Source organism: Leptopilina heterotoma, unplaced genomic scaffold (genome assembly GCF_015476425.1).
Source record: "Leptopilina heterotoma isolate Lh14 unplaced genomic scaffold, ASM1547642v1 Lhet_6, whole genome shotgun sequence".
Classification (NCBI taxonomy): domain Eukaryota; kingdom Metazoa; phylum Arthropoda; class Insecta; order Hymenoptera; family Figitidae; genus Leptopilina; species Leptopilina heterotoma.
In genome coordinates, this window is record NW_025111137.1 from 6,211,824 (window position 1) to 6,236,275 (window position 24,452).

The following is a 24,452-nucleotide window of genomic DNA, read 5'->3' on the forward strand; positions in this document are numbered from 1 at the left end:
ATAAGAATACATTTCTTACTGTGAAAAATAAGTTTAGTCTATGTTAAAGTTTGCTAGAAGTCTATTGGAACAGAATGTGGATGGAGTAAATCGAATTAAACTGCAAGGCCTCTATTAACATGCTTTCTTCTGAAGACCCCATTACGTCAGCATCAAGGTCAAACACCTTAATTTGAAATATTTTTTTTACAGCGGATTCAGAAAGAGCGGAAAATTTTACGTTTTAATAGGTTTTGACCATTTTTATAAACCAACCTTTAAAGGTCAATTTGTAACGAAGTGTTTCGTTACTTACTCTGCCTAATTTGCCATGTGTAGGAAAAACATTTTCAGCGTATAGAGAGTCGTTTGTTTGTCTCTTTCTTATCATAGGTCTGTCTCGTTTGTTGTCAAGTCTCTTTACTTGTATATTTCTTTCGTAACAGCGTGTGAGGAGAGCTGTAGTTTTCGTGAAATCAGAATTTAAATGATTTTGCGCATGATTAATTGTCAGCGTACGTCACATGGTCAGCGACCCTTTCCTAGTCTCCTTCAGTTGACGTTCCGTGGGGATAAGGAAGAAGGGTTCTTCCAAAAATTGCGAAGGAAAAGCAAGGAAACGATTTGATAATGAGGAAGCCTACTGGGGACAATCAGATATGGTGCGACACTTACCTACGGGTTTCCGAGTAGTCGTGACGAGGTTTTTGACGAGTGTCGTAATCGAGAGATATTTTGAGACTTTGATTTATTATTTTGTAGTTTGTTAATTATTTTGAATTTTGAGTTTTATTAATAGATAGTTGTTTTCGTTAACTATGTGTTTTAAAGTGTTTTTCGTTCATTGAGGACCGGAGGAAAGTGTCTACAATTGACCTTTAAAGGTTGGTTCATAAAAACAGTCAAAACTTATTCGGACGTAAAATTATCCGCTCTTTCTGAATCCGTGGTCGAAAAATTAAATATTTCAAATTAAGATGTTTGACCTTGAGTTGACCTTGTTGCTGACGTAATGGGTTCATACGGACACAGGCATTGTAATCAGCGACCCCAAAAACATAAAGATCACCTACGCTTGGAACATGTTTTACACGCAAGCAAATTGTAAAGTAAATTGACTTTTAATAATTTATTCCTGGTATTCTTATCCTGTCAAAAGTCGCTATCCAGTCAAAAGTAGATCGAGTTTAAGAACAAGTCAATGATAGAATTGTTTGATTATCAATTGCACTTTGTCTCTATGTTGAACGTTGGTTTTTGTTTGAAACTCTCTTGAGAATGAATTGGAAAAGTTAGAGTTCGAATATTAAATTCCACTAGCTAGAATTGATGCCAAAGAAATTTAAATAATTTATAATAATAACTTTTGATGACTAAATGTAACAAATATTTCTCTTTAGCATCCTTGGGGAAATTTATTCTCTCAAATCAAAGTTAGTGACGAGAAGAGATCTCCTTGTGACCCATCTTGATTTGAATCACATCACATTAAAAACTTAGCTAAAGCTTTTAAATTTTTCTGATGATTGTCTAATTTATTCAAAACTTTTGTTGTCTTCAAAAAATTGGGCAATCGTGATAATTAATTACAGACTATTGATAAAGATTCGTCATAGGGAGTTCAAATTTTTAAGTGTCATTAATTTTAATTAAAAATCTTTTAGCAGTTTTGCGGACCTCAGTTTTCCAAAATCCCACTAGTGACTCTCGATGAATTCCCATGTGACTATTGAAAGAACTTAAGAAATTGATATTTGAACGTTATTTATTGCCATATTGATAATATTTGAAAAGTTAGTTTCGTTAATTGATTAAATTTATCGTAAACATTAAATTAAAAAAATTAGAGGCAAATATTTTCTCAAATGGGGGAATATTCACTGTATCTTGTATATATACGGTGGGACTATCAAGCTGTACTCTATTCAGAGCTTTTAAAACTCAGTGAAACTATTACTGTGGATCGTTGTCGTCAACACCCAAGTTATTTGATCACATAGAATTAACGAAACCTGGTGGAACTGTGTTTAAAAGAATTCTTTAATCCATCTTCCGACAGGAAGGTTTTAAAAGAAGTTTCAAGCTATGTTTACAATTAGTAACACTTTATTTAATTATTTAAATTAGTTTTCCTTAAAACCGTTAATTACATATTTTTGCAACCACCTTTTTTTGTGTTAGTTAAGTGACTCGCTTTTAAATTCTTAAGGACTTCTCCGACATTAAAGGGAATCAGTCGAGGAAGAGTTTTCACCACTGTACAAGTCAGCGTTGCGACTCTGATCAAGTAACTTTAAACGCAACGTAAAAGGCTAATTATATAATTATTTCTCAAACAATTTTATGCAACTACTTTTGAAAAAGTTACTTTGAACAGATTACGTCGAAAGGTAAACTGTTACAAATAAGTCACCAATAGAACTGGATATTTCAGGATCGGAAGTGCACAAATATTTTACTTTAAAATTAGATCAGATTCAATTTTGTTCTTGGTATGAATTTCTGAATTTTGAATCTCATTGGAAGTGAATTGGAATTCTCAAAAAATTCATAAGGAAATTATTATTGGAATTCCGAGACCATCTTCATCAGGGACGACTTCAAGGGATTGATGCGTAATTGTAGAATTAAAATATAAGAAGCTGGAAAAAATAGTTATGCAGTAATTCAAATTTTTGAAAAACAGTAATTAACAAGTAGGTTAACAAATAGAAAATATAGTTTTATTCATAATCGTTTAGAATTTACTGCACCATTTGTGAAAGTTGGATGGAAAATCTCACCTAAATTCTGGCTGGATTTCGTTGATAGTTCAACACCATGAATATTAGAATAAAACTTGAAACGTTATAGGTGTACGTCGCGGGTAACGATGCGGCGTTACGTAACCAGTATAACCGTCTGGGTATAAATTCTAGAAGCGTCGCTTGATCGTGCCTCAAATACGAGCAAGTATAGCGTCTTCCACGACGACGATGATTCCAAGACGCAATTGCGGTTGCAATTGCAAAGAATGCCAGCAAAAGATATCGAACATGAAGAGTTTCGAGTGCCAATATATAAATTTTTTTTTCTTCTTTTCTTCTTCTTCTACTAGTTTCTGAAAACTCACGCTATCCACGAAAATTCACCAGCTTCTTTAGCACATAATTTTTACAATATACGACTTCTTGTATTATCTTCAAAATTGAACGTTTTCTTTATTTCCAACTTTTTTCATATTAGCAAATTCTCAGTCGAAACTCCCATGACTAATAAATTTACCAACTTTTTAATAAGAGGCAATTTTCCTCCATGAAAAAAAAAACTGATTGTATGGACAAGTGCCAGAAAAGTTGGCCAAATTTTCAAAAAAAAAACTTGCAAAAGTAATTATTTTTCTCAGAATCTAATAATACAAATTAAGGCAAAAAAATCTTGGCCTCTTCAATTACTGTTTAGTATTATGTGGTAATTTTTTAAACTGTTTTTACTATTTTTTACCATCTCACGTGAAAAGAAATATTAATGTTTGACAATCCATATCAGAGTTTAAAAAGGAAAGGGGCTATGCTCTTCTGTGATCAAAATGCAAAGTTATTCCCTTGTGTGTAGAACCCAACTGTCATTTGTTATCCATATGAAAAAAGGTTGCAATGGTTGAGTCAGTCTGCATTGAAAAATCAATTTTGAATTTTGCCCACAGGGGAGCGCTCTCGCATTTCTTTTCCGTAACTAAGGGAAATTGTCAGACGCAAAAGGAGAGGAAACTCCCAAGTATCATAAGTTCTTATAATGGTTACTATTCTACCTTGAATCGTGTGAACTGAATTTCTCCAAAAAAAAACTAGAAAAAAAATTTGTTTTCTAAAAAAAAATTCTCTTTTTATAGGTAAAATTTTACATTTTTAGATAATATAATTTTTCCCACAATTTGTTATGTCTGTAAACATTTTTACAGGCTTCTTTAATATTAAAAAAATGTTATTTACTAGAGAGAGAGAGAGAGATGTAATTTTTTTTTATTAAAATATTTAGAATTTATTCTATTGGGAATAGTCGCTTCTTGAACGGAAATGTCAAAATTTCTTGATAAAAAGTTTCTGTGCATCGGGCTTTCTGTCTAGCGAGCATTAGGGTGAATTTACTCTAATGTGTTTGCCACTTATCGCGCACAAGTTAAAGTTATTTTCCCTTCACTGCATTAGCAGTAATTGTGGTGAATTTATAACTCGAGAAAATATTAAACAAGGAGCTAAGAAAGTTTTGTCTTATATATACAGAATTATAAGTTTTGAAAAATTTTTTTCGTCCTTCGTATAGGTTGTAAATACGTGAAATTATATCACTTTATCCTTTGATGGTTTTATAGGAACAGGAAGTAAGTGACTAGACGGGTATTTAGCTAATCAAAGGCAATTTGCACATTTATAAACATTGCAGACGCACGTAATAGGAACATTGTGTGTAATCCAACTAACCTATGAAAGTGTGGAACAATGAAACTCTCTTGCGGAAATGTAAATGTTATGGCAACCGGCCAACTATATCGAGTGTAAAGGAGATAGTGACACTGTACACAAATGTTATCAAGGGGTTTATCACCTCCAAAAATTAATTCCATTAAATGAAGATTTAACAGCTAAGTTTTTGGAAATTGATTGAGAACTAGAAATGGAAAATTCACACCCATTACCATTTTTCAAATGATAATTATTCACTGGAATGGATTAGAGAATTTTTTTTTTTTTCATTGCAACAAAAGAGATAATAATAATTCATTTCAGAGGTGAAATTCTTCCTTTTTTTCTCTCCCCTTTCATTTCTCTGTTAGAAAAATTGCACCATCGTTTCTGTAAACGAGAGAGTAATTTATGAAGAGGCAGTGTTCTGTTATAATTGAACCAATCAGAAAGATCTGCATTCTTTGTAGTTGAGTGAAATACGAAAGCATTTAAAAATAAACATTCACGCGCACAGGCTCCTCTTGCAATTTTCTTACTACTTTTACTTTAGGTGCTTCCCATTATCTCTTCAGTTCCGTATAATTTTCGTCTCTAGAATTATTTCAAGACGCAAGGGAGGATTCACCCACTAACAACGCCTTTACCCTTCACTTCCCGTTCCCCTCGTTCAACTTCTTCTCTGTTGATACTCTTGAGACTCCTTCTTTCATTTATTTCTCTCACTTTTGCGCATACAATTCACTTCGAACTGTTAGAATTCTCCTTCTCTCTTTTCAAGTTAACTGGCAGCCGTCGCTGTTGTTATCGGCCTCGGAAATTGCCGGGAAGTTTCTCCTCGCGGCTCACCATTGAAATTCTACCAATTAAATGACCGAGTTACTCTCTCTCTCTCTCTCTCTCTCTCCTGCTATCTTATTTTACTCACCTCTGCCTTCTATGCTTCTTTTGAGAAGTTAATCTTTCTAGGCATTGGGTGAACAACTTTTAATTTTCCAAAACAATAAGTTAGATTTTATTGTTTTGGAGATGAAATTTATAATTTATTGCTGATTGGATTAGATGAACTGTTCGAAAACGAAAAATTACGACACCAGTGTCCTTTTAGTGAACAAGAAGGTGAAGTGGTTGTCTTGTAGCATCCAAAAGAACTTTAACCGAATGATGAAAAGGAGACTGAAAAACCTTTAGGAAATCATCAAGAAAGGAACGACGAGAGAGTAGAAGAAAGCTTATATATCAGCATCAAAATTGTTCTCATGAAGGCGCGGAAGAGCAGAAAAAGATCCAACAATTCAGAAGTAAAATCGAAGTGACAAAAAAAAAATAAGGAAAAGAAAGTACCCTTAGAAGAAAATGGAGCAGAAGGTAATGAGAGGATCAACATTGGTTATAGGAGTCATCAAAGGAAAGTCGTTTGCTGACGAAGTAAACAAACTCCACATGAAAGCTAATTGACACGTCATCCACACGAGAGTTGTAGGATCGAGAACCTACAAGGAAGAGGAACCTTCTGATTAAAATCGTAGTTGACACCTAACAAGGAGGCTTTTACTGCAAAAGTCATCAAAGCGATTGGAAGTGTACGTAATTTGCAGTCAGAGGATCAAAACGGTAACATTTAAAATCCAACCTGAACTTTTTCATTCTAACAGAATGCAATATTTGAAAAGAACCAATAAGAAAAAACCAACAAAAAGCAAGAAGAAAAAAATAACCGTCGATAAGCAAACCCTTCTATTGTCGTTGCTTTAAATGAATTATTAACATTGTAATTTAAAATTTATTAAAATCATTCTACTTCGTATTCAAATTGTATTACTAGTTTCTTGTTTACCTTCGTTCATTGTTTGCGTTCAAAATGGCCAAGCACAAATATATTTACTGAATAATGCAGTTGTGGATTGACAATTATTCTGAATAATCCAGTAGTGGATTGACAATTATTCTGAATAATCAAGTAGTGGATTGACAATTATTCTGAATAATCCAGTAGTGGATTGACAATTATTCTGAATAATCAAGTAGTGGATTGACAATTATCCTGAATAATCCAGTAGTGGATTGACAAATATGCTCATCATGAATTCCGTATCATATTGACAACATTTTCTTGTCATAATTTCATCAAATATTGCGATAGTGGATTGACGATTTCTATGCAAGATTCACAAAATTTGCAGATAATCAGTCAGTCCTTTACAACCCCTAAAATCATCCATTAAGGACAAGTCTAGTATGAGAATAATAGTCGTCTTCAACCAAAAATCACCAAACAGATTGAAGAAATTGAAAAACTAAGACAAATGATAATCTTGATTATCAATGTCATGTTTCCTAAATTGACCCTCTACAAATATTTATCTTCGAATATTTTAAAATCAAAAGCCAATAAAGTTAAAAAAATACATCCTGTCAATAGTTTTTACCGCCATTCGGTTTTTAACAAACCGAATATTATTTCAAATCAACAAAAAATTTTGCGTACGCAAACAATTTTTAAATACCGAAGAAAAATAAATACATAAATATTTATCAATAATTGACGTATTTTATTACTCTACATATGTTATAAAATCTCTTTTTATTTTTTTTGTTCATTTTTATTAAAAAAATTTTTTTGATAAAGGAAAACAATTTTGATTAAAAAATAAAATTGCTTTTTTTTTATCAAACGTAAAACAATTTGTTTTGGTAAATTAATTGCTTAGCCTAGAATCGAAAAATTTTTTCTTTTATAAATTATAAACTTTCTTTTCCAAATTAAATTACGAGAATAAAATTTTAATAGTTGTCTTTATTAATTAAATTTTTATTTTATTAACTGAGAAAACTTACCGATTCTTATGACTGGTGGCAAAGACATTACTGTAGTGACCAAAATAACAATTATAACGAACAGTAGGGCCATTGTGTTCTAACGCTAACGTCACTTGCGCGCACTGTCGCACACTTCGGACTATGACATTGTTCTGGACTTAATTAAACGGTCTTTAAATAAAATCACTAACTTCACTAACTGAATTGTAAAAATTCCCGCTACTGTTTCAATCAACGATAATTTAACGCCACAACGGACACTCCTTCTCCCTCGTCCATCATGTCCTCTCCACAATCGATTATTCCGAATCATCCGAATATTTACCTGAAAACAAACAGAACAAAAATTTTATTCGTCATTTCATAAAATTTAATAAAATTTTTATTTGAAAACACATGTTATTCAGCAGAATTATATGATAATAATTTATTCATTTACTAAATTGGTATTCTGTATTGTTTATTATATTTATTATTTATTTAGACAGTAAAGTTCATAGTGCTAATGTATTTGCTCTAAAGAAAATGGATTCCCTTTTTTGAAGCCCACTGTGTATAGTTTCATTTTGATTTCTGAACTCGTAGGAATTAAAAATATAAAAAGAAGTTTTAGAAATTGAATAAAACATGTTTCAGATTAAATTTGCCATTTGATTTCTACATTTAATATTCTAGACTTGATTCTATATGGAGTATTCCAAAGTAAAAAAAAAAAAGTCCTCAGAATGTCTGCGAACTTTCCGCGGATCTTCAACAGGCTTTTGTCTGCAGAAAGTCTGGTGATTCAAATAATACGTAAAACTATTATTCCATAATTTTTTAATCCTTTAAACCATCATACTTTCTGCTGCCACTCTGTAGACTTTTTTACATGGGTATGTTCTACTTTTGGGAAATGATAAATAAAACAGATTCTTGCAAACAACGATTTTTCTAATTTGTAATTTAAATCATCAGTAATGTCATCATAAACAATAGAAAATTAATCTCCAAAATAAGTTATAATTTAACGTTAATCAAAGATCTTTATTTTTATCGTTAAATTTTTCTGGACTCAATGAAAAGGAGAGCAAATTCTGTAGGAAGTTATTTCAGATATTAGCTACAGGAAAATGGTGATAATGAGATCTACTATGGAAGAATATCTCCTGATCATTATATAATAAAAAATGATGTCAAGGAGGAGTCTTTTATAGCAGAGGTCATCATAAAACATCAGCTACCCTCTCGGTAAAAAACAATGTTCGTTTTAAAAACGTTCGAAGGTACGTAGTCCTCAAAGTATTTGTGACAGTCGAATATCGGCGAAAGACAAAATGACAAAATATTGCTTTGGAATAGGTGACTTAGTCTAACAAATAGAATGGCCATGTATGCGGCAGTTGGCATTGAAATCAACGTCGATAACATGATGTCTACTATTTGTGGCAACTTAAGAAGCAGGACAAGGGGATCACTACTTGCGAAGTTCTCGGACACTGCAAATCAAAATGTATTACTTAGATAAAAATCATAATCTTGTTTTAATGTTTCCACTGTTGCCCCTTGCTGCTTAATACTATTAGATAGATTTGTATTGAAAACAAATTGTGGGGGCGCACAATTTCTTTCAGTGCCACGGGTGATTGTGGAAATGTCCGATCCACAGAACATCGTGGAAGCAGAAAGAATGGGAAGGCGTCTTGCCTTCTGAGTGTGTCAAGTTGCAGTAGCGGAAAGACCGTACATAGAGCTATCCACTCAGAAGTAGACGACGAGGCGATAGAAGAGACTCGCGAGATATGCTTGCGACTCAGAAAGGAGGAGGCAACTTGCCTCTACAAAATGGAGTTGGAGGTAGCAAAGATGATGAAATATTGCGACATTCAGAAGAACGTCAATAGGACGGTAAAAGATGGAGTCAAAGTCATCGAAGTCCTGCTGAAAGAGGCAAAAGACCGTAAGGAGGAGATGGAGCCCCACCATAGGCGCAATCTCAAAAGCGTCATAAGAGATGCTCAGAAATGGAGGAGAAAGGGCGACAGTCCAGAGGAGACTTGAACCCAAGCCGGTATGAGGAAGAAGGAAAAAGCGCCTCCAATGGAAACGGAAATACCAGAGCCAGAGATTTCTCGCGAGGAAATGATGGGAACAAAAGGATCCGCTGTGCTGATCCGAGTCGGCCAAGGAATAACATATGCTGAGGTTCTGGGTAAACTTCACAAAGAGGTCAACCAGGGCGTCTGCCATACAAGAATAGTATCAGCAAAAGCCACAAAGAAGGGAGACCTTCTGAATAAGATCAGAGGAGACTTCAACAAGGACGCTTTCACCGCTGAGGTCACCAAGGCGGTTGGAAGCATGGCTAAGGTGCAGTCGATAAAATCGAAGAGTCACATTCGAGATCCGCGATTTGGATTGCCTTACCCAAGAAGCAGAGGTACGACAAGTGTTGTCTGAAGTGATGGGAAAGCCAGGAAGCATAAGAGTGACGGATTTAGGACCCAACCGACGAGGGATGAAGCTCGAGGTTGTAGACATCAACCCAGAAGAGGCGAACAGGCTGGAGAAATTGGAACACGTAAAAATTGGTTATATGTGTTGCCCAATTAAAAAAAAGGGAAATGGGCGTAAAAAGAACCCAACCTGCTTTTTGTGCAAGGAAAAGTTTTTTAATAAAAATAAAATAAATAAAAAAAAAGATCTACAAAAAAAAATCTTTTTGTTACATTCGCAGAAGACACCAGTAAAGAGGCTTTCACCACAGACACCGAAACGAACGAACAGATGATCAACGTTTTTAAAGTGCGATAGTACTGATCACAGATTTGCAGATTGGGAGTAAAACTTAATCAGTCCTTTATCAAAACGTAATTTTGTGGAAGCCAGAAATAAAACCGCATATTAGGAAGTTGAAGAAGCAGGTTTTTCATGCCAACCAGATCAGGTGTTAGGTCCCAAAACCAAGACAATGGTGATTCTTATTAAATAAAAATAAAAGGAAGGCAAGTTTCAGATTAGTCAATTTGATAAATCTTGACATTTATTTTTCTACAGATTCGTGTTATTTTTATAAAAACTATGAGTTCTCGTTAATTAATTATAATGCTTCCTCTTTAAATTGTATTTTTTATAACAACTTTAAAGAATTTAATTACATGCAACGTTGATTTAAAGAGACGTTCAATTTAAGTAATTAAAGGAAACAGCAATCACTCGCTACTCTCTTGCATGTTAATGATGTTGACAAATAATAAAAATTTTTAGTTCATTTCAGTAATTTTTAACACTGTATCAACAAAATGCTTGAAGAAGCAAAGAAGACTTTGAGATGTTGCAAAGAGTGAAAAAAAACTGTATATTTATAAATTTAATTATTTAGAAAGTTAGCAGGGTCAGGAAAACGACGCCATTCCATAATACCGAAATAAGCGGTTTTCAGGGTGGCTTACCAAAGCCTGGGTACAAAAAAACAGAATTCCTTTTTTTGCACGTCTTTCTAAAGCATACAATTTCAAATTTTTAAAAGCTTTTACTCATATAGAAGAAACAATTTAAAAATTAATTCTAAATATTTTTTTTCTGACAATCAAAATTATAATGAATTGCCAGAAAAAAAAGTTTTCTCGTTCACTTTATACTAATGAGGCATTATTTTAAATTTTTATTTATTTCGCATAGAGAGATTAACAAACTGATAATAAAGTGCTTTTTCCTACCACTGGCAAAGTTAAGCTGCTTAAAGTATGAAAATTACGTCAATGTTGCATATAAATATTGAGAATATTGCAGAAATATTGATGATGTCAGCCTAATATTAATATTCGTAATATTACCATGTAATATTGACCAAATTTTCTCACCTTATGTTGCACTATTTGACAAAGTAATTAAAAACAGAAATATTTGCATAATTGATTAAACTGCCTATCAATAACTCATCTACTGTTATGTATGATTATTCTCGATTAACAAACATTTAACAATTCGACACACCCATTATCGATTTTCTTCTATTTAAAATGCCTTTTTTGTTGTTCATTTAAATTCCACGTAATTTTCACTTCAAACAATATGCAGATATATTTTTATAGCTGACGCAGAAGCAAGGCGTTAATAAAATCCAACTGTAAATGTAAACAATGGCTTTGTGGATGACAGTTTCTATTTCAATTAATTCGTGACGAGCAAAATAATAATAATAATTATTATTATTATTCAAATTGAAAAAAGACTAAACATTTTCACACATCATTAATCTTTCTAAAATTTCAACATTCACTGAAATAATTATTATTAATAAGTAATGATAATTAATTCTAGAAAATAATATTATATCATCTTCTCATTATATGTATTTTTAGAAAAGTTTTCAAATAGTCTATTAAATATTTCACATTTTCACTGGAAAAATTTACCCGGAAATTTAACATTATTAACATTATTAACAACAGACAGTGTTGAAAGAAATGAGGTATTTCAAAAGAAAAGAATTCTAATAATGAAATAATTTATTTCATTTAACTACTAATTTTCGATCCTTTTCATGGTGACTAACGAAACATTCCGTGTCAAATAGATCAAAGTTTCACCTTTTGGTATTGAATTTAATTGAAAATGGACTATTTTATAGCTTTTATCATTATTCAGTTCACAATTTTAAATACTACTCCAAACATTATTCAATTAGAAAGAAATTTTTTGAAAATAGCAATGTTATTTCTGAAAATCATTTCAATATTGTATTTTTAATTAATGAATTTAAAATTCGTTTCAATATTTTATTTCCAGTTGAATGAACTTTGAAATAAAATTTATAAGCTTTTACATTTTCCATTCACAATAAATAAATAAATAAAAGTACATTTAAATAGAAAAATTTTAAAGAAAAAAAAATTTTCTTTCAAGAGAAAAATTTCAATTTCAAGAAGTTAGGTTATCTACTTTTCAAAGAATTTAACTTTTAGTTAGCAAGCAACAGTCCTTCTAAAATGATATGTAATGTAAAAGCAATTTTGCCTTCTCTGAACATTTCTTTAGAAGAAGTGTAACATGTTGAGGTTCTCAAACTGAAGTCTGACTAGTAAGCATTCACATCTCCGCATGCACCTCACGCTTTAGCTATTAGAGCTGCCGTAAAGGGATTTGAGCTAACCCAATTTAGCGACAGCAACTTTGCCTCCCGTGACTTTGTTTGTTCCTCGCTTTCTTCGTCTTGTTGTTTTGAGCGTGCTGCTTCATTACTTGCAGAAGATCTATTGGTGAATCCCGGGTCATGCATCACACCTTTTTTTACACCCAATTTCCAATCACTGAACTAACTTCGTGCGCCTAATGTAAACTACTCTCCAATAAATTAATTTACACTCGGAAAAATAATTCCTTCGATTTAACAAAATGTCTAATTAAGCGCAGTGTCTTTTGTTTCTCTCGTTTTTCTTAGACTAATTTTTAATGTCCTTAAAGCAGGGTTGCCACGCAACCTGGAAACCTGGAAATGTCAGGAAGTTTTTAAAAGCTTGAAAAAACAAGGAAAAATCAGGGAATTTTGATTGAAATCCTGGAAAATAGTTGTGCTTATTCTTGAAATATAATTTTACTTATATATTTTAAAATTAATTTAATTTTAAAAGAATTGCGTTTACAATTTTCATAAGTAGATGAACTGCAAAAGATTTTGATTTGAAATTTTGTAAAATTTCAATTTTAAATTAATTTAATTAGAAATATTAAAAAATTTAGATTTAAAAAAAATGTTTTAAACTAAAATTTTTTTGAAATTTAGTTAAATTTTTTAATATTTAAAATTATTATTAAAATTATTATGAAAAATAATGGATTTATAGAAGAATTTTAATTAAAAACACTAAAACAAATTAAATTTTAAAGTAATTACAAATTATTGCAGAAATTCAATTATTTTCAAAAGTAATAAAATTCTTTACAAAATTTTAATTATTTTCAAAAACTTTCCACAATTCAATGATTTTTTATTATCTACTACTTTAATAAAAATTCCTAAAAGAATTCAATTAGTTAAAAATAATTTTAATAAAATTCTACGTAAACATTTCATTATTTTCATAAATAATTTAAAAATTTCACAGGACTTCAATTATTTACAAATTATTTTCATAAAATATTCTTGAATTATTTTAAAAAATAATAACATTTTTTACAGGGATTCAATTATTTTCTTAAATAATAAACTTCAATGCTGAATTTCAATTATTTTTAATACAATTTTAATGGAATTCCTCGAAAAATGTAATTATTATTAAAAATTTCATTAAAATTTATCAAAGATATTCAATTATTTTAAAAACTTTTGCTGCAATTTATTTATATTTGAATTTAAATATTATTTTCAATACATTTTTTTTTAAATTTCTTTAGAGAATTAAATTATTTTTAAAAATTTTAATGAAATTCTTTGCTTAACAATTCATTTTTTTAAAAAATAATTTTAATAAAATTCTTCGCAGAAATCCAATTACGTTAAAAAATTTACAAGTCAAAATTTTAATTACCTTTATAAATAATAAAATTTTTCTCCGAAATTCAATTATTTAAAAACTTGTTGATAAAAGTCTTTATGAAAATTCAATTTTAAGAAACATTCAATTGATTAATAAAATATTTATTTTTGTAGTTAAATAATTGAATTCTTGTAGAATTAATTTTTTTTTTAAAAGTTTAATGGAATTTTTAAAAATTATTTAAAGTTTTTAATTTCTAATATATTTAATTGAAAAATGTCAGAATAATCGAAATTTCGTAAAATTAAATTGTAAGCAAAAGAATTTGAAAATTCGCAAAGAAATTAAATATTTTCGTACAATTTTATCAAAATTTATTTTAAATAATTGAATTCTTTGGGAAAAATTTTGTTTAAAGTATAGTAGATATTGAAAATCATTGATTTGAGGAAGATTTTCAGACAATAATTGCAATTTGGCTAAGAATTTTATTAAATCCTCGATTTACCATAAGTTTCAGGTGAAACCCATCACTTTTTGAAAAAATCGTCCGCCATATTAGATCCGCCATTTTGAATTTTGTTAAAGCAATATCGGATCCATTTTCAGGTCCGGAATTAATCTTCTTTTGTTTTCTATGTCAAAATATTCTTTATCCTCTTTGCAGTTCAGTAAAAATGAAGTTTTTGTGTCATAAATGTTCAAAAAATTAAAAAAAAACATGACATTGTCATATTGCATGATTTTGGGGTGGCTGAATTCAAGTCCGTGTTTAAAAATTTAAAATTCAAAATGGCGATAAAAAAATGGTAAAGTTTACGAATTCGTTAACTTTAAAATTTTTTTGGTCGCCATTTTAAAGCCGCCATTTTGCATTTTGAATTTTCGACAACGGATTTGGATTCAGAGACCCTAAAAAATATTGATGCAATATTGTCACAATATTTACAGGTAATACTGTATGAATATTGCAGAGGAATGTTTCTTTAATCATGTTCTGGCAAGGTTCCTTAAATTTTAATGCAATATTGCGCAATTTAATGCCTTTTAAAATTACCTAAATGTTGCTACAATATTTCCTTGCGAGGTTCCTTGAATTTTTCTGCAATATAAGGTAAATAATGCCTGTTATAGTTACTTAAATATTATTGTAATATTGGCTTGTGAGTTTATCTAAATGTTGCCGCAATATTGCATGGCAAGGTTACCTAAATGTTGCTGCAATATTTCCTTGCAATGTTACCTCAATGTTTTGCTACAATATTTATTTCCAAAGTAGCCTCATTATTTCTGCAATATTGCCTCGATATTGCCAAAAAATATTAGCAATCTTTGAGTATTATAAATAGTAGAATTTTTTTCTCAGAAAGAAACCAATTTATGGATTCTTGAATCAACTTCTGATTGAGCAGGAATTCTGAGAAAAAGTCAGGGGACAAAAGTGGAAATTGAAATAATGCCAGAGAGACACTTTCATACATATCAAAAGTCATAGTATCCAGGTGGTAAGATTTAATCTGTAAGGTGAGAATGAAACGGGAGGAAGTAGAAATTGTTCTCCAGCAACATTACACCAACATGTGTTTTTTCGTTCGAGATATGTTTCACAATACATATACATATAAGGCGCAAAATAAAATAGAAAACATAAAAGCAATATGACTCTTTTGTAAAATGTTGAGATAAAAAATGCTCCCTAAAAATTGTCCTTGTAATTACATTTTTAGATAATGGAAAGGAAATTTAGAGTTATTAAAAATTTTTTCCCAACTGCAATGTTTTGTTTGTTGTCAAGTGCCCTTGTACTAAATTAATTTTAGCTAAATTTTAAAGTTAACTTAATTTTGAACAATTTAGTCAGTAATCATAAAAGCTTTTTAAGATTAAATAAATATTATATCAAATAATTAAAAACAAAGTATGGAACAAAAAAAAATGTTTAAATTAAAAATAAAAATTGAAATAAACAATGCAAAGAGAACTAAAAATAAATTAGAAATAAATATTAATTGTTTATTTTTATTCAAAGTTTTTAATAACATATGAGTTAATAATAAAATCATGGCTTTTTAAATTAGAGATATTTTTTTCTCCCTTTTTACATTACCACGATTTCTTAGAGAAAAATTCATTACGGATTAAAAAATGATACGTATGTACATAAGCTTAATGTACTAAGCTAGCCAAATGCATAATAAAATGGATTTTATAATGACATGAATATTTGCAGGAGACTCTGAGTTAATGGCATCTATTTCAATGGTTACGACTGTAATGCGAACATGAAGCATGTGAGATGCAAAGTGGTTTTGGCTCACATAATTTAAAACCCCAACTTTCAACTCAAACGTTTGTTAAATCAAATTTTTCAAATTATCATTCCTTCCTTATATTTAGAAAAAACACAGAAATTAAAATTACATTATAATTGCTCTTTTCATATTTTAAAAATTCTCGAAATTAAATTATTATTTCGTAGTGGAAAATTTAATTCATAAAGGATAAAATATTTTATATTATATTTTATCATCAGTCCGTTAAAGTAAATTTTTTATTTTGTAAATTTTCATAATTGCAGATAATTTTATTTTTTGATAAAAAAAAAAAAAAATCCTGATGCAAATATGGAAAAATTAAATTATCCCTGAAAATCATATCTTGACAAGTTTGAATGATAAAAAACATGAACAATTTATTGAGATTGAATTTTAAATTACAGTGCTGTCAGTTACGTAATATATGCAGAGAGATGCGTGCAAACTTTGATTTTCAATACAGATTTATTGATTTCATACGCCATCATATTTTATTGTCTATATTTATTGCTTTACTATTGTTCAAAGTTTTGATTATCCATTGAACGCGATTATTTAAGCAAAGATGAATTTCAATGCAATTAAACTGATAAAAGAGGAACATGATTCACTTTAATCGAATAAAACTAATGCTAATTCGAATTTCGAAATATAATTCTCCCGAATAACAATAATCCAATTATAATAGTTAAAGCTCAAAGCGTATAGTTGCATCAATGACTTTGTGGCCTTAGTATTATTATCAATCGAGGACAATCGCTTATTTAATAATAAATATTTCGTAAGATATCGATATTAGTTTCGAGATATTTATTTTTTAGTATTCTTTTAGTTTCAAAGTTTTCTTGAAAGTATCAAATTAATAGGAAAAATTTTGACTGATTTTTTATTTGATCCTACATTTTTTATATCAAATTGGTTGAATTTATCTTTATTGTAGCTCTTTATATTGTATTTCAAAATGTAATTTATTGAAACCAAAAAAAATGAAGACTTACTTTATCAGGACTTAATTTTGATCCTTGGTATTTTGTCTGGATCGCATAACATCACTCTTTCTTTATTTTCTAATTCACAATCGATTCACTTTGATTAATTTCCTCCTTTTGTGTCTCAATAAGAAACTTTCTGGAATTCATTCTACAATGAATTTTCGTTGTCTTGAAAGAATGTCACTCAACTATTTTCCTAACTATTTTCATTTCGGTTTATTTTCTTTTTTCTCCTTGTATTATTTAAACTGTATAAAAATTTAAATATATATTTTAGTTTCTGATAACATTTTCATTATTCACTTTTTAATTGTTTCGTAAAATGATAACACTTTCTTAATTGTATTTTTGGTATTTTTATTAATTTATTAATAAAATTCTGATTAATAACATTTTATTTTGTAACTTCACACTCAGGGGAAAATTTACAAACTTTTTTTTTTACACTTCGACATTTATTATGTGGTTGAGAAAAGGAGTTTACCTTAAAAATACAAACAGTGGTAAATCCAGAACAACAAATGTTGATTCAATTTGTTTCGAATCATATTTAATTGTTTATTTAACAATTAAAATTTGTACGGCGTCCGGTTTTCTCCCGACATTCGAATATAGGTACTTTTTTTGTTAAGGATAAATTTGCACTTATTTTAAGTTTTTCAAAAATTTTTTTTTTAGTCGTAATTTTTTCACGTGGAAAAGTGATTGAATTTTTGGGGATTTCTGGAAAAGTGTGAGAATATTCTCACTTTTTTTGGAAACGCGGTCCGACAATCGCGGAAGACGCGCGGGCACTGGCGACCAGGATTTACCCGGACGCGAGCGTGGAATCGTGCTGGGGTAGTTTTGTAGGGTGGTAAATCCTCTCGACAGAGGAACGGACAGAGGGAATGTTGAGAGGGTGAGAGAGAGAGTTAGGAAGTTGCGCACGCATTCCACCTTTTTCCTCCTTCCGAACATCCCCCTTAAACTTGCGAGAAGATACCATACCGCGAATCCTAGTCACTTTATCTGGGTTAGTGGAGAGCAGACCTGACCACTAGTCGTTATAAATTGTGAAGAATAGACTACGACTCACGTTGACTTTTTGATAAACGTCCTCGAAAACTTAAAATCTTCAGACACTTGAAATTTTTAAAATATTTCTCACAATGAAAATGGAAATTTTTATATTTTATATAGATTTGAGTAAATTATTTCTAACAGTTATATATACATACATGTCAGAAATTGAAAAACTAATGTTTTTTTTTTATTTTATTTTAGTGTTTTTTCATTGAAATATCTTCTTTATTTATCAACTTGTCTCTTTCTATTTTTTATAAGCAGGAGAATTAGAAACACTTGTAGAACCTTATAATTCTTGAAACCTATTAAAATATTTAATACTGTTTCGTAATTTATTTATAGACATGAAAGATTCTTCTTTGGATGACGAGAAAACTTCGACCTAGATTCAAAAAATAGTACAATGGGCTTGATCTTCAAAAAAGGAAACATTCTATAATTAAAATCGTAGATGACTCCTGAAAGGAGAAACAAAAGTTTTAAGGAGTCATAGACGGATCATAAGCTAATCTTAGAAAAAAATTTTGAATCACAATGAGCACACGCTCATTGTAAAATTCAAAATGGCGGACAAAAATGGCGTCTACCGATTGCAAAAAATGTAAGATTAAAAATAAAATATTCTCAATTGGAAAAAATAGGTACAAACAAAAATTATTTTTATTTTTGTTGTATATCCCGTGTGGAAATGGAAGTAGGGGTAAAAGATGACAATTTATGAGAAGCATGGATAAAGGATGGTGAAATATGGCACAAAGTTTGACAAAGTATGTGAAAGAATGAATTTTTAAAATTTTTGAACTATGGGCAATGTATTACAAAACATGGTAAAAAAAACAAAATATTTTCTCATTATAATTACAAATTAGAAACATTATTGACTCTAAGATCTTAAAATTGCTTGAAATTGAAATTTTTTATTAAAACGAATTATTGAATTTCATTAGCTGCTTATATGTTAATCATTAAATTAAATTTTATATTTATTACAAATCAATATTAAAACTTTATTTATAAATTTTACTTGGTAAACTTTTATTTCACTAATTGTTTGGACATTTGCAAAAACTTTTACTTGGCGGAACTTTTTGCATCTAATTTTTATAGAGAAAAACTCAAATATAAAAAAAAATACTTAATATATTGAAATTTCCTGAAATGTATATCAAGATTTTAACCTGATTAAATCTGTTTAAATTTCAAAAAATCCCATTTTTCAAAGAAAAACTCAAATATTGAAAAAAATACTTAATTCTTTTGAAATTTCCTGAAATAAATATCAAGATTTTGACCCAATTAATAATATTTCAGAATATTTTAAAAATCCGTTAAGTAGTTTAGACTATCTACGTTTGTCTAAATATGAAAAAAATCAAATTTTTGTTTAAAATTTAAATATTTCAAAAAATACTTAATGTATTGAAATTTTCTGAAATATATGTCGAGATTTTAACCCATTTAATAATATTTCAAAGTATCTTGCAAATCAATTTAGAATTTTAGGCTCTACGTTTGTCTAAATGTCAAAAAATCGAATTTTTTAGAGAAAAATTTTGTATATATTAGTTAAGGAAGATTTCGAATATATTATTCGAATTATATTTTGTATATATTATTTTGATAATATACAAAAAATAATTTTCTTTTCCTCATAGTTAGCCATAAAATATAAAAAAAAATGTTTTTTTTCTTCTTTTCATGATGCGTCATACTATGCCCATAGAGAAACTGAACTCGAATCTCATAACAATTTTCCAATATTCGAAATGGGGAACTATATTTTTACCTATTTAACTTGATATTCGGGGTATTTTTGAGGTCTCTGAATATGAATCCAATAACAGATTTTTAAAATTCAAGATGGTCGACGATTTTTGAAAATTTATTGGATTCACATGAAACTTGATACTTAGGGATTTTTGCGCTCTATGATTCCAAATGTATCCACACAGCACCGACAATTTCCTGAAAGTTGAAATCAACTTGACTGCAACCTTCGGAATGTTTAGTTGCGAAGCTCATGAAACTTGAAGTTGTTCTTTAAATGTCTGATGTTATTCAATGTTTGACGTTAGAGTTGACTGAACATTGCAAGAGAGTTTAAGAAATTTTAAATTTTCATCCAATGTTCAGTCAACTTTCGCATCAAATATTGAAAAAAAGTCTAAATTTAAAGAATTACTTTAACTTTAATGAGCTTCGTGACTAAAGATTCCGAATAGTGCAGTCAAGGTAATTTCAACTTTTAGAAGAGTTTCGATGCTGTGTGGGTAAGGTCAGTGGTTTAATTATGTAATTTGAATTCGAATTTGAATTGACTTTGACGTCAAATGCATTTTGATTTGGAATTCAAATTGACTTTGGCGTCAAATTAATTTAGATTTCGAATTGATTTTGACGCTAAATTCATTTTGAAATTTGAAGTCAATTCTAAGTGAAAATCAAAATCAATTTGGTCCCAGATTCGATCCCTGGGGTACAATAGATAAAGCGAGAAAAGCTTCTAAAAAGTTCTGCTCATTTACGTACATATGCGAATATCTATCGGCAAGTTAAGTTTTAATTCAAAAAATTAAATCTTGAGAGAAACCTACTTCAAGTTTTGCTACCAAAACTGCCAGAAGAAAAGACCTCCTAATTTAAATTGAAGATCACTTCCACCAACAGAGTTTCATCTGGATGATCACCGAAAACCTCCAATGACTGCAGATCTAATTTCTACAATGACTGGATCAAAAGATGACACTGATTATCACTGATCTGTAAAAACCAAGAAGACTATCTCAAGTATTCTCAAGAAGTCAAAAGGATTCAAACCGAGAAAAAAGTAACACCAGAACTGTAGAAATAAGAGACATTCACCTGAAAAATTCAGAACCCGACAATATAGTTTCATAGAAAGAGGAATACTCCAGTCAAAGGGTGTGGTTTTTAGCAAGTCGAGCAGGACAAGAGCGATCATCCCCCATATAATCTAGAAATACGGGCTTTAGCTATCTACCTTTGAAGTAGGCCTCTCCAAGGTTTATGCAAATTTTCCACTTCCCATCTAGACTAAAAAGAATGAAGCAAAAAAAGAGAATTGTCAGTAGAAATTCAATCAGCAATAGAACGATAAATGTAAAATATTAAAATACTTTTTATTTAGATTTTTCGTCGCTGTTTTTACTTTATCCTTTTTTTTTTCTTTTCGTTGTTAAAAAAAGGTGCCCTCAATTCATTTCACCAATACTTTGTGTCTATTGTTCAGAAATCTGATATACTTTCGTCAACTTTTCATTCTTTTTTGGCAAGCTGCCAAAGAGTTAAGAGTTTTTCACTTTAACAAAGGATCATTCACAAACTAACACATCCTATCTGGTATCTATAAAGCAAAAACGTTATTTGTTCGAATTCAAAAACGTTTTGAACTTTGATCATTATATTCTTCAGCACTGTTTCATTCTTTCATTTTTATTAGTAATATTTTTTCAATTCTCATCTTTTTCGATTTTCCTGATTTTTAACAGTACTTTACAATTCTTTTAATCCAATAGATAAAATTTAATTATTTTTCAACAAATTTAGTTATAAATCTAAATATTTTTATCAAGAAAAATTTTTTTCTACACAAAATTTTAATGGTTTGAGAGATGTGAGTAAAATATGACTGTTGGAAGCAAATTTAATGAAAGTAATTTCTCCATTGAGAACAGTGTAAAAGATGACATTGAGGACATAATGCTGGCCTTCTTGGTGCTTAGCAGAGTTGAGATTCGTAATAATAGCTTCTCCTGTCACATCTAGCGAAGATTCAAATATTAATCTTCTTTGTCCGAATACGGAAATTCAACATTGTCATTTCAAGAATTTCGTACAATCGTTGTCACTAAAATGAACAGGAAATCGTCAATTAATTAAATGTTATGCACTCTTAAAGTTTAAATTTTTTATTTATTTGTGAAATAATAATTACAATCCTTTTCATCTTATACCATAAATCCTACTCATTAATCATTATGAATTCAGTTTCAATGTTTCTCTTAATTTTTAATATAATATCGCTTCAGGAAAAATTTGGACTGAAAAATATCGCGTCCAAAATGGACCTTTCATTTAGGCATTGCTGGAAATTTTAATTTTTTCGAAATTCAAAATGGCGGCTCAAAAATGGCCGACAAAATATCTAAAATTTTGAATAGTCAGAAAAATAAATTCTCGACACATTTTCTTGTTACAAATGACTAAAATTAGTATACAAATAACATCTATGACAAAAATTTTACCACTATGACTAATTTAACAATGTTTTAAACAATTTTTATAAACAAATTGTTTTTTTTAAAGTCACAAATATTGAAAAAAATTTGTTTCTTTACATATCGCTCTTATTTTGATAGTTGCAATGAATGTTGAGGATAAAAATTGTTTAACATTATTATTTAACAATGTTATAAACAATTTTATAAACAAATTAAGAATTGACGATAATTGAAGCTGAAAAATAGTGTCTTCTTCCACTGACTTTTTTACTGTTCTCTTAATGAATCTTCGAGGTGAAAATTATAGACCATAAGCATTTAACAACAATAAACAATTGTTATAAACAAATTTCAAATTAACAAGCAAATATGTTAAAATTTCGTTTTTTTCTTTACTATTTGTTTCTATAGGATTAATAAATCTTGAAACTTTAATTTACCTATTAATATTTTTCAATAAAGTTATAAACAATTGTTGTAAACAAATTACATTTTAACAACAATTGAATAAAAAAAAATCAGTTTTTTCTTTTAATATCCTTTTTTCTATAGGGTTCTATAGGAAACTTAAATTTAATTCTCAATATTTTTAACAACGTTATAAATAATTCTTGTAAACAAATTATTTATTTACAATAACTGAAGGTAAAATGCTGGTATTGGCATTACTCTCACATAGAAATGACATAGAAAAAAGGATATTAAAAGAAAAAAAAATATTTTTTTATATTCAATTGTTGTTAAAATGTAATTTGTTTACAGCAATTGTTTATAACTTTATTGAAAAATATCAGTAGGTAAATTAAAGTTTTAAGATTCATTAATCGTATAGAAAAAAGATAGTAAAGAAAACACGCAATTTTTACACATGTTGTTAATTTGAAATTTGTTTATAACAATTGTTTATAACGTCGCGTCACTTCAATGATTCATTCTTCAAAAATTTTTGTATAAAAAATTCTTTAATTTGAAGTCTAGACATATTCTTTTAGGTAATAAATAATATTTAAAGAATAATTATAAATATTTTTTTTTGTTTAATAAATTTTATTTGAATTTTGAAATATAAAAATTCTTGAAATAGACCTTTTATTGAAGTACAACTGATGTACTTTATTAATATTAAAAATTTTTCTAGAACAATGTTTTGGATTACGATTAAAAGGGAATAGAATTTCAATCAGAAAGTAAGTCAAGTGTAGAAAAATGATAAAGATATTATCGGCGACTGAGATGTTACAATGGAGTAGGTTGGTAGACTATTAGGGTAAATATATAGGTATATATATCGAGATTTGTTACGTCAGTGTGCGAAAAGCTAAATGTCTGTGAGAACCGTAATGGCAAGCATGAGTTCTCGAATCGACATATTCCACGTTGTGAGAACCACTCAAGCGTTACAAACTACGCCTTCGTTGCAAGGTTATTTGGTTCTGGAGCTGCGGAAACTTGCAGATATATATCACTCGACTTTACCAACTTCTGGTCACTTAGTCTCCAATTGTAGCTTTTTTCGAATTAACAAATTCCTGTAAAACTAATTCTTTTAATTTTCAAAAAAACTTTTCTTTTTTCCAATTAAAAATTTATTTCCCCTTTACTTTCTATTTTTATTATATAATGAAAACCTTTTAAAATCCGAAAAAAAGTAAAATAAATCCGTAACTATACATTTTGAATGTAAATTAAAATAAATTGATTGCACCATAACTTTTTTAAAATTCTTTAAACGATCTCTTACTCTCTTAGAACTTACTTTTTATACCACAGAGATAAAAAGGAAATGAATCTGGCACGAATAATTCTTCCCTTACCAGAAAGATTTATCTAGTTGTCAAAAAGTGCTATTTTGAACTTTTTTTGCGAAAAAATTTTTTTTTGATCAGTCAGAGTTTTCAAAAGTATTCTTATCGAGTGCAAATTAAAAGTGTATCTTCACTTTTAATTTTCCTCTTCAAATATTATAAATCTGATTTGGCAAAAGTTCGCAAAATTTCTTTAAAGTAGAAGACCGTAAAAACTTTACGGAACGAATTAAACTTTTTATGAGAGAAGAAAATCGTAAAAGACAATAAAGAGTTGTAAATAAATTAGTATTTAAGAGAAACGTGCCTTAAAATTACAACAGAGCTGTATT

At 29.3% G+C, this 24,452-nt stretch overlaps 1 protein-coding gene across 6 annotated transcripts in view; it reads right to left on the minus strand.

Moving 5' to 3' along the window:
- The window catches only part of LOC122509087 (glutamate receptor ionotropic, kainate 2), a 129,831-nt gene extending 111,837 nt beyond the window's left edge, over positions 1-17,994 (minus strand). For all 6 annotated transcript variants that reach the window (XM_043622849.1, XM_043622851.1, XM_043622852.1 and 3 more), the window contains exons 1-2: positions 17,013-17,994; positions 7,260-7,566 (exon numbers count right to left, since the gene is read on the minus strand). In XM_043622849.1, coding sequence (XP_043478784.1) covers positions 7,260-7,332 — 73 coding nt within the window. In that variant the 5' untranslated portion in view covers positions 7,333-7,566; positions 17,013-17,994. The remainder of the gene's footprint in view (positions 1-7,259; positions 7,567-17,012) is intronic.
- Between the last annotated feature and the right edge of the window lie 6,458 nt (positions 17,995-24,452).